This window comes from Cuculus canorus, chromosome 7 (genome assembly GCF_017976375.1).
Source record: "Cuculus canorus isolate bCucCan1 chromosome 7, bCucCan1.pri, whole genome shotgun sequence".
NCBI lineage: Eukaryota > Metazoa > Chordata > Aves > Cuculiformes > Cuculidae > Cuculus > Cuculus canorus.
Genome location: NC_071407.1, coordinates 37,919,562 through 37,934,301, shown reverse-complemented (window position 1 = coordinate 37,934,301; position 14,740 = coordinate 37,919,562). Strand labels below are relative to the sequence as shown.

The 14,740-nt window shown below is 39.3% G+C and overlaps 1 protein-coding gene across 11 annotated transcripts in view; it reads left to right on the top strand.

The window, feature by feature from the left end:
- Positions 1-14,740, top strand: part of PCDH15 (protocadherin related 15) — an 855,028-nt gene that overhangs the window by 565,109 nt on the left and 275,179 nt on the right. For all 11 annotated transcript variants that reach the window (XM_054071964.1, XM_054071953.1, XM_054071963.1 and 8 more), the window contains 2 exons: positions 3,659-3,814; positions 14,552-14,671. In XM_054071964.1, coding sequence (XP_053927939.1) covers positions 3,659-3,814; positions 14,552-14,671 — 276 coding nt within the window. The remainder of the gene's footprint in view (positions 1-3,658; positions 3,815-14,551; positions 14,672-14,740) is intronic.

The window sequence follows — 14,740 nt, the reverse complement described above, 5'->3', positions numbered from 1 at the left end:
AAATTCACTTACAAAGCTTGTCAAATTCCATGGAGAAAGAGCTAGCTTGGCTCTTTTTTTAATGGGAGCTTAAAATTTGTGTACTGTGCTCATTTGTAACAATAATAAAGAATATAGTCAGGCTAAGTTTTACTTTTTATAAAAAGGAATATTAAAAGCACAAAATAAATATGAGTGTTCTCATCTATGCTGATTTCATTGAAGAAATGCTTTTTAAAAGAGACATTTTCTCACAGCATTGCTGCTGTTTATCAGAATCTGGAAGGGAAATTGACCCAAACGTGAATCTAATCAACATGGAAAGAGCTCTTTAAAGACAGGAGTTGTCCTCGAGTGCATAAGAGTTTGTTTTGTGTTACCTTGATGAATTAATTTGTCTTTTCCGTACATTTTGAGGTGTATTCATAAGTACCAGAAATAACTTGCAGATTTTTCTTCATTTCCATTTCTAGTTTAAAAGAGCCAGTTGAATTAATCTGCTCTTAATTTAGTTTTAATTCACAAACTGTTTTCATACGTGAGGCAAAGTTATGCCGTACAAAACACGGCAGAACGGACCTGTTACCAAAAGCCTTCTTGGCGCATCGGCCCTTGATGATGCAGGGTGGTAGTGGAATAAGTTATGCGGTTCACTTTTTTTATATCAAAGCAAAAAAGCACGAGCCCCTAAAGAGAAGTGAGGCTGAAGAACCACATGGAGTCAGGTCTTCAGTAGCCCACACAAGTCTGCATAGCATTAGGAAACCAAATTAATTCCTCTTAGATTCAGTGCTAATTCTTTTTTTCAATGCCACCTTTCAGTGATGCTTTTCTTTCTGTAGAGTCATTTGTCCGAGCTGCTTTACCTGAATCTCACTAGATGCTTTACCAAAACAAGCTTGTCAAGTTATTTGATTTCTGGTATCAGTAGCAGTCTCAAAAAATTCACAAATACTTTACATTGTTATGAATATGTATAGATATTTGACAGTGATATTCTTTGCAAGAATTAGACTCGCATGGCAAGGAAAAAAGTGAAAGATATATATTTTCTTAATTATATATAGGTAATATTGATGTTTCTACATTGGTATTTAAGGGATTATTTCCTAGTCTTTTACTGTGAACTGTAAGAGTTTGTAGCCCTAGTACTGTAACGCTGGGTAAAATTACTCGTTTGTGTTTACTGATATATGATAATAAAATCTGAGGTTTAAGGTAACTGAGATTTTGAGTGTGAGCGCCATTCTATCCGTCCTCTGTGAATTGCTGTAAGTCACAAGCCAAAGAGCATGAAAGCAGCCCACAAAACCAGCACTGGTTGAGTAAAAATGTAAAATTTATGTCATGGACTTGATTACTATGACTCTTACCTAAAGGCTGTTTCCAGCAGTTCCTTTTCTTGTTTGTTTTGTCAAACCCTAAGCAATCTTTCTCATCTTTCAAGTTAAAACCGTGTGAAACTTGGTAATACAAATATAATCTGGGAGTTTATTAAGATGAACCTTAAAATTCATTTTTTTATTTCAGAGCAGAAATTGTAGTTCCTAATTCACAGATGGTCCATATACAGTTGCATCCAATATATTTGGATACTCTTCCCAATGTGTCCACTTGTCAGCTCCCTACCAATTCAGTTGGCCTGATCCTCTTCTTTATTGCTACTGTACTGGAAAGAAAATCTCATTAGATTCCATTGATTGATTTTACTAAGAATGATCATATATTTGGCAAACAAAATCAGATAAGAATAGAATTCCAGACTTTTCTTCCAAAACTTTAAATACTTAATGTTTAAGTACTTGGAGTTTAAATAAGTACTTAAAGAAAAGCTGAAGAGCAGTAAATCAGAACTAAAGGTGAAAGGAACTGCTAAAAGGTGATGGGATAATTTCTTCCCAGTATCATAAACGGTGCGTTCCATTACATATCTACTTCTATTGTCTATAAATGCCTACATTGAATGTTTGTTTAAATACCTGATTAAATCTGAGCATTGACCAGGCAGAAATTGGGTGTATGTGAAAGTGATATCGGTCTTGTAGCCTGTGATATTTTGTCAAAGACGACAAGCTATTCTTTTTTCCTGTGTTCTTGTGAAAAAAATCACATCCAAAACGTCACGTACTTACATATCTATCGTAACAACTGATCACGTTTTTCTCAGGCATTGCTGATGATTCTCAGTGAACTTAGTAGCGTTTGAACTTCCTTAGAGGTGGCCTAAAAATTCTTGCTCTTTGGCACAGAATGCTATATTAAAAAATAAATGGAGATTATAATGTTAGTGGCTTAATTAAAATGAGAGATATTTGATGTGTTCCTAACTGTATTAGAGGTTCCATTGATAGAAGTAGAGCTACATAGTAGACGCATAGAATGGTTCAGGTTGGAAGGGACCTTAAAGACCATCTATAGGTGGCTGCAGGTTGTAAGAGCAAAGAGAAGGGACTTATCTTTAAAAACTTGTGCTGTATGTCGTTAGAGAGAAAGCTGAGGGAAGAACAGGTACCTCATGTGAGATCTGAACACCACCGTAAAGCCCATTCTGACTCTTCAAAAACTGATTAGTGCCAAGGTCCAAAGGATAAAGGAAGCCGTACGGTTCCAAAATCCACTATAGCAAAGCTAGAAAAAAATCAATCAATCAAAGAAATTGTAGCATTTAGAATGAATGAAAGCATAATTATATAGATACATTTGTAGATTTGTATCTATTTTATGTAGATACATAATTATGGTATAATTGTGGGTCTTGGAATCTCAGTACAAAAACCTGTTTGCATTCACTGTACAGAACATTACAGCATATCTGTCTTTAAATTACATTTTTGAGTTGTTTGTTCTCTCAAAGGCTCTGAGGTTAATAAAGATAGATATTTTTCATGTTGTCCCTTCCAGCGCTTGCTTGCTCTCTGCTGAGTGTTAGGCACAAAATCAAAATGGACTTGATGAGACTATTTCACATGCCGTACTGTTCAAATATGCTTCAAATATGTAAACCGGCACTTGCCAAGGTGGGAAAGTTGTGAATAGGAGTCAGGCTGGATTGCTTTATTTCCATTCCAACCAAAGGTGCCTTTTCCTTTATTCTTAGCCAAGTAGTAGTAACCTTTCCAGCTTAAATTTCTTTACCCATTCATCAAGTTTGGGAGTTATTTTTATTTGAACATTATCGTGTTCACTGTTGCAAAAACAACGGGATTTTGCATTGACCACACTTAAAGTTGTTTCTAAATTACTCGGTAAATGTAAGTGGTAGCATATTGAATTTATTTCTGGCTTGACCTTTCAGTTCCAATATTAATAAACCAAAGGTTAAAATGCATGACATTTTCTAGATGTCTTTCAATGATCAGAAGATGTTCAGAAGATACGCTTTTTTGTTGGTGGTCTGAAGGGGAAGTGTTAAGGGCTAATCGTGCTGGGGGGGTTATTTCTGTGTTAGAAATATGCAAAATACAGCTTGGAGACATGTAGGGCTTCTTGAAATATTGCCAGCAGGACTTGTAGTCAGGACACTCTCGGAGAAGGCTTTTAATCCGGACACAGAACATTAAACACGACGCAGGCAGGTTGATAGGCTGTAGGTGAACCTGAACAGTATTAACATCACTCAGAATTTAGCTCTTAGTTCAGTTTTTGATTGCGTGTTATAAAAATGTGTTTTTACTTGCAGCCACCGATGTCCATTCAGTCCATTGTGGTGCAAGTCCAGTGTGTTAACAGAAAGGTCGGCACCATTATCAACCATGAAGTGCGGATTGTGGTGAGAGACAGGAACGATAACTCGCCTCAGTTCCAGCAGCAGCAATACTATGTGGCGGTAAATGAGGTCAGAATTGCATTCCTTATTTTCTCTTTCTTTTGTGTGGTGTCATTGCTAAATGCCAGCTTTCCGTTTTTTTCTGTTTCCATTTGACAAAACCTGGTAAATTAACCCTTCCGTTTGTGTCATTGTAGAAAAGCACAGCACAGTGTAGTTCAGATTTTAGCATGTAAGCTGTTCTTCTTTTTCTTACTGAATGCAAAGACAAGCACGCTTTTCATCAGGATGCTTGTAATATTGCAGAAGACACTAGAATCTGAAGCTACATCTCAATGAATGAAGCATTGGTTTCTGTTCAGTTTACAGAATGTTTTCCTGCATTATGCAGTTGCATCAGCGACCTGGAAGTGAAACAAATGCAAAGCAAACAGTTCAAAAGGTTTTACTAACAATATTGAAGCTTGGCAAAGTACAGTTTATTTGCGTTTCTCTTTATTTGGTTTATTTGTGTTTGTCTTTATTACATGATGTCTGTGAATTGAATTCTTTTCCTTCTGTTTTTTTTATGAAATACCTGCGGATTAGACTTCTATGTATTATTTGAAGGAAAAATTGTGTTTCTTTCTTGAGCTGGTCATGTTCATTTCACTTTACACTTGAGTTTTTTATTCTATTGGGGATTGAATAATCTGCTAATAATGAGGATAAATGATCTATGTTTTCGGTGAGTTAGCATCTTGGGGCTTTAGTAATAAGAAGTGGAAGGTGGGAGCTTGCATGAAGAAGTGGAAATGTCCAAACTGAAACTAAGAGGAGACTGGACAGATGGGTCAGTCTTCCGCAGGTAAAGGCCGAAAGAATTATAGTTGCACTTAAGAAAATGAAGCTATTAAATATGTAGTGTGCATTGTGACTCTGTTGAGGTTTGTTTTGGGGTGTTTTTTCCTGTGAAAGAGCATGACTGCTCTCATGTTGTTTAAATTTTAGTAGATTTGATTTGCTCTTTCAAAAAAAAAAAAAGTTTGTTAGGCCTATTTACACTGGGAAAAAATAAAACAAACACGTTACTTTTGAGAGTTGAAGCTGAGATAAGGATATACAGGTTTTCCTAGCTCAGGATTGATGACACCTTTTAAGCTGAGATTATTTCCCTTCAGACAGATTTTTAGCTATCCATCTGCCCATGTTTCTTACCAGCAGAATTTGGAGGTCACAAAATACCATCTGTATAAGTCCCCGTAAAACCTTCTTTGTGCTTTTAAATTGTGTTCAAGTTGGCCTTTACATGTGTTGCAAATCCTCATTTAGGATCCTGCCAACAACGTTAATTTATTGCAAAAATTAGGTGACTTAGCTCACTTAAAGAACCACTGTCAAAGGTGTTGGGAAAAGCGGTTTTAATATGGTATTGTAAAAATGTGACTTAACGAAGTTCGATGGCAGAGTTTGCTGTATTAATTAATGCATGGAAGAAACATACGAAGGACGATTGAATTAGAATCTGGTTTAACAGAGATACCGAAGAGACAAATGTGTAAGGAAAACCCTGCTGTTGTCATGAGTTTCAGAGTGGACCCTCTTGCTTTCTGAATCCTAATGGAGCCTGGGTGTGGCTGGCTCCAGACTCAGTCTCAGACTCGGTCAAGACAACAGGCTGCCCAGGGAGGGGGTCGAGTCGCCTTCCCTGGAGGTGTTTAAGGAACGGGTTGATGAAGTGCTTAGGGACATGGTTTAGGGAGTGTTAGGAATGGTTGGACTCGATGATCCAGTGGGTCCTTTCCAACCTGGTGATTCTGTGATTCTGTGACTTTTTCTAATGGATTATATATGCCAATAATTATTATTGAGTAGCTATGTGGATCGCTAGTGTTTCATTGGTGTCAATTCAACATGTAGTCAAAGTTACTAAGGCATTATTCAAAGCTACCGTGCTATAGGGTTATGCATGATGCCAGGTGCTTACCAAAGATTTGCCGTTGGTCAAAGTTGTCTCTGCCTTGAGGAGCAACCTTGAGAGGCGTCCCAGGTTGAGGGGACATCACCGCCACGCAGCCACACTGTCCACCAGGGAGAGCTCAGAGGAGACTCATCTACACTGTCATATATATGGAATGAAGTGGTTGGCTTGTAGTCAAACCGCATGTGATGGAAAGGTAGACGTGAGACTCCTTGTACCCACGACTTCCTTTGTTCCTTGATAAGTGAGTTTTGATAGTGCCATCCGCTGTTCATGCATTAATTGCATGATCGGTGTTCCAGGCTCAGACTCCTCGATGCTCACAGTGTGGCTCTGCTCCTTTATGGGTTTTCAGAGAACAGATTGAAACTAGAGGAGCTCTTGGCCCGGCCACGGCTCAGGCATTCTCCTCCTCCAGAGCCTACACCAAACCCTGTCAGCGTGGTCGAGGTGTGGCGCGCACCCGACGTGGTGATTGTCATTTCTGTGCTTTGGCTGACCTGTTGCCAAAGTGCTTTTGGTCTTGACTGAAGGCAGCGTAAACATCGGTGTGAAGCGCCTGGACGGGCTGCGGTGCAGGTCCCAGACACCGGCAAGACACGCGTGATTTTTGCAGTAAAGCTGTGGGCGGGTGGTGTGGCAGTGCTGGACTGCTAAGGAAACAAGGATTTTCCGTAATTAGAAAGGAGTCTAAAAGACAGAGTGAAAAACACACCATTTAAAATTATTTATCTTCGGAAGTTTAGCAGCGTTCAGAGCCTGTGCAACCATTTCTTTGCATTGTTATTGGGCTAAATGCGATGTTGCTCTTTCGACCGGTTGCAGTCCTGATTTAATTAGCTTCTGTGTTTCCTTTTGTCACTGTTACGCTTATAGCTTCTGACGTGGCACCGCTGTGCCCTTCAGCAGTACCCAGCGGGCTAATGCTCTCATTAATTAACCAAAACAAAGTTCACAAAGCATCTCAGACTTTCTCAAAGGTTTTAGTGAGCGATTACATTTTTTAATCACAGTTTGTTCTGCTAGTAATTGGCACTGCCTCCAGTGAATTTAACTACAGGAGTGAGGGCTTTGCGATTGTTTTTTTTATTGCCTCTGGTCTTCTGTTTTCAGTTTGTTTGTAAATTAAAAGTACAGAAATTTCTCTTACATAAGTAGAATAAAGCAAATAAAAGGACAGTTATATTTTATTATTTGCAGTTTCCATACATGTGAGCACCACAAATATCTCCTGTTTTTTCTAGGCAGGACATTTCATCTGTGTCAGTTTGAGGACTGACTGGTTCAGGGGCTTCGCAGGTTCGTTCTGGGCAGTTTCTGGTGTCAGCTGCCATGAATTTCTCTGGAAGGAAATCCTGGGCAAATACATCTCAGCCTTGCAATTACTCCAAAATGTTTTGTTTCTTAGGGAGTAAAATCCAGAGCTAAGGTTTTCGCAAGTAGTCAGAACTATTACATAATTATTGGTACCTGTAATATGAGACAAATAACTGTAGGTAGATTTTACTTTATTAGGTACTTTTTTCAGTTTCAGGAATATCAAGGGGTAAAATTGTATTTTGGAGGAATAGAAGGAATTTTTATGTCAAGTATTCCTTATATTTGAACTGTTCGCAATGTGCTAATTTGTAAAAGAAGCCGAGAGTAATTGTAATATAAATCCCAGGTTCACAAGCATCTTTTCCACTTCCACATAAAAAGACATAGTTTTAAATTGAGCCTGTAATTTTCCAGAAGGCTTAGAAAGAGATGGATTGGCAGTGTAGTGTATGGTTTGGTTTATACGTAAAGGTATCTAAATTTTTATACTTGCTTAATAAAGAGTATTTCTATACCGAGTTAGAGTAAAAGCTCCCAGTCTGCTGCAGTTCTCTGTCGGAGGCGCTCGTAGACGCTCGAGGAAAGTGTGAAGGTTGGGAAGCATAAAGTGGTGCTTTCCTAAGAAGTTCACCAAACTCCAGTCAGTTGTAGCTGTAAAATAGCTTAGAGCAAAGGCAGGGTATGTAACAGCTCTTGACCCATTCTTATTTCCGCAGTTGTTTGTTAATGTGTATGTATTAAAATTCCTATTATATGAAGCATTGGCTAATCTGTATCAGAGTTTGCCATGTTGTCACAGGCGTCTCTCACAGCATCAGAAGTTCCATGAGTTTGAGTTCACAAGTACTGTAGTAGCATTTATTGGATTTCCAAAGCCATCCTCTAGTTTCAGCACTAGAGAATTTGATCATTAACTCCTATTTGCTGGTGCCTTAGTATTTCTGTGTGGTAATACTCCCCTTGGCCCTTCTCTCAACTCTGAGTTCATCAAAGGGCATGAGCACGAAGAAAGCAAATTCCAGGCCTTAAGACAAACTTCCCAGATCTTTCAAACTATGTGCCCTTATTAATCTGGTGACTATGTGTCTCTCCTATGAAAAAGTCATGGTCTCTACTTTCCTTCCTTACTCAAGGTGTTGCATAACCTTTTTTTTATGATGTCATGTCTCATCTCAGATATATGTGTATACCATATATACATAGATCTAGGTATATACTATATATACATGTCTATATATATAGTATATGTATAATGTATGTACTATATATACAGTCTATATACATGTATATATAGTATATACATGTGTATATATTATATATACGTATATACAGTATACATATACACATGTGTATACTATATATACACATATATATAGTATATATATGTGTATATATGGTACATACATATATGTGTATATATAGATGTATATGTATGTATATACTAGATCTATATATGCGTATATGTAGTATATACATATATATTTGTATATATAGTATATTTCAGATACTGAGATGAGAAATAGAGAAATACCATAATTTCTCACTCTACTGCCTCTTCTGGATCCTAAAAATACTGAGGACAGTCTGTGCAGAGATAGTGCCTGCAGAATTTGGATCTATTCTGCATATTGTCAAATGGTCTTTAGGGATTTAAATGTTTTCTTCTGTCTTTCACACACTTGTGCACATAGAGGACCACGGGGTAAGGTGATCCGACGCTAAAATTAATGTTCTCCCGCGCATGCATGGTTGGAAAATGTGTCTTTTGCATCTATCATTGCATGTTTTATGAGGAAATATTTTTTTCAGGAGCATCTAAATTTCTCTGTTAGAAGTATGGACATTTCCTCTATAGCTGCAGTATGATTGTTCTCATCCTCGCTAATGTTGATGGAGCCTGCCGTGTTTCTTTGACTTGGCGGATTAGCTGTGAGCTCAGCTTCCCTCTTGGGCTGCTGCTAGTGTGCGTTCCACACCAGAGGGTCCGCGCAAGCGCTGGGTTGGAGGTGGGCTCTCTTCCTTCGTATCAGAACTGTTCAAGGGTCGCTGCTCCGTCGGATCGTGGGTCTTCAGGGTTTTTGTCTAGGTTATTACGGGCTCTGGCCGTACTGAGAGCTTGGCACAGCACAAGCGCAGAAGACCTTTAGAGGTGTGCTACCATTTAGAAGCATGTTTTCTTTTTCCTTTTCTCATGCTTTTTCAGGCAAAGAATATAAGCGTCTCAGCCTAAAGCAAATCCGACTGCTATCCACAGCATTATTAGTCTCCTCATAAAAATAAAAAAAAAGAGTTAAGGCTGATGTTAAAATTTTTATGATAATAAGAAATACTCTGCAGGGTTATTTCCTTTGGTATATGTGTTACATATTTTTATTCATGTGGAAACGTCACATCATTATTCATTTAGAAAAAAATCCTGACAAAATGACATTAGCCTGGGGCTAAATTTGACCATGCGTATTAGTGACTTAAAGATACGAGTTATTGCACTACATGAAAATAGAGTTCTACAGTGAGGTTGAAATTCAGAAGAATTATGCAGCTCGGTTAACTCTCTACAGGAAGATTTATATTATTGCCACAAAGGTATTAAATACATATCGGCTAATGCAGGGGCTAGAAACTAAAATACAAGGCAGAATTGTGGGGGTTTATTTTTTGTTAAACTTATCTTAACAGATTTTTGTCTCAGATAATCCAACTCTAATTCCGCATAGCCTGGGCTTAATAAGACTGATTTTTTTTGTATTAATTTTTTCACAGGAGCTTTACCTGAGTGCTACAAAGGGGTTGGGAAGCTCAGAAGCATTTACCAACAGGGTTTTGTTGAAATGGTAGTAGAGTTACTGGAATACTCTTTGAAGTCAGTGTTCCTTTGTTAAGGAAGCGTAACCTTAGAGCTGATGAGAACATTTTGCTTGTAACCCAAAATTTATAGTTGGTTTGAGTTCTGTTTGTTCATTCCATCTTTCCCTGCCCCTCCTTAAGCTGGTGGAGATGGGAACCCTTTGCAAAATGAGTGTTCCTTGAGCTTCAGTCATCTTAAAACTTTGGCTTTGGGCTGTTGAGAATTATAAATAGTGCTGAATTTTCATTGCTTCTGCTGTAATTATTCATATCTTTTTCCTTGTGGTATTCCAGTAATTAATCTCTGCAGGTAGACATCATCAAAAGAATATTAGCTCAGAATGATTAACTGTAAATCTTACTTTCCACTGCTGTTTGGGGCAACCGTGAAAAATTATTCATTTTTAACTTTGTAAATAGGCAATAATAAGAAAATCTATTTTCAAAATGTTTTATGGAAGTGTTGAACATTCCTATCTGCATCTAGACTTCTAATAAACATAAATCACGTTGAAGGAATTTTTTAGCAGTACAGCTGTTGAGTGTGGAAGAATAAGATTCATTGTGTGCATTTCCTGTCTATTTGTTTAATGGCATTTTTTTGAAATCTCATTCGTTTCTTGTTGTCGTGGTTCTTTTTCACAACATTTAATTCCCACAGAGATTATTGTCCTCCAACTGTCACTATAACACTCACATTTCCTTTACAATTCCTAGCATTTTATCTTGCATAAGGTAAGGCACTCAGCGTGGCCAAACAGTCCTCCAGTCCCTTTCTGTAGGAGATGCTAAAGTTCAGCGTGGCGAAAGAACATCCTTCTCCAAGGTATTCTCTGCAGTAGGCATGTCTAATGGGGAGGAAACGAGAGGGCTCTCGGAACAGCTCCAGCAACACTTCCTGGAGCGATTTCTGGGTCCTTCTGAGAGGCAGTAAAGTAAAGGAGTTGGGAGCCCCTCCATATACTGCCACCTCTGCCATCTCCTGGAAAGCTTGATGGTGGAAGATTGTTCAGATAATGAACTGAGTTGGAACCTGGGAAAACGGATGCTGTGCAGAATCTCTCTGCTACAGATTCACATAGCAATGGTTGAGGACAGTTTGAGCTCTAGATAAGTCTTTACTAGTCTAGAAAGTGTGAATTTGATCACTCGTTTGTAAAATTATGTATATTCTATATCATATAATATGAACCCATCTCACTGTTCTGCTTTTTGCCATTTTTTTCTAGTCCTTCAGCCTGCTCTTCTACCTTTTGGATTTAGATACCTCCTTCATTTTTGTCAGAAAAACATGCCTTTGATTCCCATGTTAGCTGTCTTCATTCCTGGCTCCTCATGGGCTGTTCACATAATAAGTAATCCTTATTTAAACAAGAACAGTGGAATTATTCATGTTGATAAAGAAAATATTGATGTATATTTGTGTAGTGTCACGTTTTATAAGCTGAACTGAGTTCCTCCTTATTGTTCCTAGAAAAAACCCAAAACAAATGCTGACAGCAGGCTGTCAGAAAGCCCTCACCAATTGTCACAAATAGCGGTTAAAAGTGATATTGCTCTAATGGTAAAGCATCACAAAGTGAACACCTAAGTGTAAAAATACTGTGTAGCGTTGAATACTGAGTGCCTCTCTTGAATTATTAGAAGTGGAGTCTGAGACATTCAGTTAAAAGAGCTCATCTGCATTTTTCCATTTTTCCCTAGGCTGCAGTAATCTCTGCTGTGAGATCTTGGGCAGGCTGGAAAGTTGTCATTGAGTTATTTTTTTCCTGACTTTCAGGAAGAGAGTGTGTCCTTTCTCATACAATTTGTATTGCATAAAAGAATATGTAGATAACATAGAAACCTGTGTATTAGGTTCATAAAGGTCTGCGTATCTGCAATCAGGTATTTTGGATGTAATACACGAAAACCAAGACTTTAACTTTTGACCTCTACTGTAAGTGTGTGCAATTGTAATTCTGGTGTTTGGTGCTATTTCTTTTCTACAACTGTTTTTGTTAACACTTAATGATGTGCTTTGCAGTGCCAGAGCCTTTTTGTGTTAGTCATAATTTATCTGCACTGTGATATCCGTGCTTGGAAGGAGGCAGAGCGACCGGCTGTTGCCGAGCAGGGCTGCTGGCTGGGTTCAGTGACATCCAAGCGTTTGTGTGCTTCTGACCAGCAGCACAGCTCTTGGCATCCTTCAGCTGTGAGTGCCCGGGCAGGTCCAGCCTCTCCCGAGAGCAAGCACTCCTTCAGAGCAAGGGCTGACAGAGGTGGAGCAGCCTAACGAGTGGCATAGCTAATGAGGGTGGTGTTTGCCAGCACGTTGCCTGCCCTCTTCCCAGACTGCTACACATGTGGTGCCTTCAAAGCTGTTCCTCTCTGCCCCTTCTGGTAGCTCTGCGGCATCAGCAGAAGCACAGGAGACTTTTGTCGCATGCCAACCCATGACAAGCTAGCGCGGTGCCCAGCCCTTCCCACTAATGAGACTCTATCATTTAACCAGTCGTTAATTGGTTAAACTGTTTTATTGAGTGCTGTACTGGGTGTCTGTGCCGAGGTGAGGGGTCTGTGGGGGGAGGCTGGCACCAGTTCCAGTGCCCCTCGGCCAGGACGGTGCTGCCTCAGGGAAACGGATTTCACGAAGGGGAAAATGTTGTGCAGAAGCAAGGAAAAAAAATGTGAGGAGAGGAGTTGGGACTGAAGGAGTGAAGCTGAGCCTTGAGGAAAGGGTGGGAGATGAGGAGGTGCTGTTTAGTCTTTGGTTGTTACCATCCAGATATGTTCTTAACTGGCAGTACGCTAGTTTTTCCCAAGTTGAGTCTGTTCTGCCGGTGAGGGTAACAGGTAACTCATCTCCCCATCCTGACCCTTGAGCACGTTCATCTGGTTTTGCTCCCCTGTGCTGCTGAGGAGGGGGCGAGAGGTTTGGCCAAGGGCAGCCCACCGGTACTGGGGGGTAAAGGACCAACCCTCCTGTGACTTTTCCAGATTGTTTTTCAGGTTGCTTTATTCTTCTGTCCCCTTCCAAAAACACACACTTTGCCATGAACCAGTGAGTTCTCCTCCTTGGATTACAAGAGTTGACTCTGGGTTTGTACTGTCAGGCGAGGCTCGAGTTTCTGAGCCGACTGCCCTCCCGAGTTCTTGAAAGGCTCTGCAGAGACCCTCGCGGGGTAATTATCTCACCGTTAGTAGGCAGGAGGGATCAGTCAGCTTCCTACACCCATGTGCGACACTCCTACTCTCTGCGCCAACAGTAAGCCAGTCAAGTTTGTAGCAAAACATAAGCATTTATAGTCTTTGTGGCTTAAGCGTAGATAATGTGTCTGAGTATTGTAAATTAAGACCCTCCTGTTTCATCAGAAAATGAAAGTCTCTGAATTGGGGTTTTGTACTTCAGAGATTCAGCATTCTGAACCCTGACAATATTTCTTAGAAAACTCTGTCAGCCATTAAACTCTTAAAGTATTTAGTGGCTTTTTAGAAGAACAAGAACAGAAGCTATGTCTAGGGGAGGAAATGGGCACTTAATTATTTACTTTATGCCGGGAACTACACAGTGTGGAGATGAAATAGCATCAACTTACACAACAAATGTTTGAATTGTTCTTTGTCCTTTTTCCCCTTTTTACAGCAATGTCACAGAATCACAGAATCACAAGGTTGGAAAGGACCCACTGGATCATCGAGTCCAACCATTCCTAACACTCCCTAAACCATGTCCCTAAGCACTTCATCCACCCGTTCCTTAAACACCTCCAGGGAAGGCGACTCGACCCCCTCCCTGGGCAGCCTGTAACTCTGCAGGTTTAAAGATGCGCAACAACTTAATGCAAAATTTGGAGGAAAGACAAGGGGCCTTTGGGAATTCAAGGGCCAAATTCTGGGTGTGATGATTGCATTGGCAGGAATCACTGCTAGGAACGATGTGTTGAATCCTGAGCTGTTTCTTCATTTATATTTCTCTTTAGGATTGATTAATCACAAAGTTTACTGAATGTTAAAATTCAGAAATGATGACTCTCGAGAAGTCAGTTGGACTTTTGTCCTTGAGCTCAATAGGTTTTGATTTCATGCTATTTATCTACGCTGGAATAATTATGAATTGATTCATTTAAAAAATATAATTTTATAGTTATTCAATCACTGCCAACAAAATATTAGCAAAACGGCATCGTTCTTTCATTTGTTTAAAGCCATGAAGCGCTCTGGGTGTCTGTGTTTGCATGAAATAATACTTGTCTGGCACTGTTCACATTGTCATCAAGACACTGTTAAATAAGTTTTGTCTACTTTTGCAGCTAATCTTTATTTTCCTTCCTGAGTCTAAAAAGAAGAATTTTTTTTAAAAATCTATTTATATTTGTTTAATGAATTCTTTCATTTCTAAGACTTTTTTTTTTTTCATCTTCATGTTGGTTTGGGGTTTTTTTGAACAAATGGGGTTCTGTCCTGATGCAGAGAATCTGTGGAATAAAGCTGGAAATTGGTTTCACTCTCGGTGTGATGCTTGGCATCAGTTAAAGCAGGGGCTGCGTACGTTGGGTATAAAGAGTTGCTCGTACATGAAGTTCCAGGACGAACAAAGGGAAGGAGAGAATATCAACATTGCATTAGGGGCCAGAGCTATGGAATATTTTGTGCCCTTTAAGATTTTAATGGATATCTCTCTGTCTCTGCTCTTGCAGTTAACTCCAGTTGGAACAACGATCTTTACAGGATTTTCTGGAAATAATGGTGCTATTGACATTGATGATGGGCCGAATGGCCAAATAGAATATGTCATCCAGTACAATCCTAACGACAAGGTAAATGCGTTTAGCTTTTTTTGTTATTTTTGTGTTCACACCCCTCAGTACAGCAGGGGAACAAGAGAT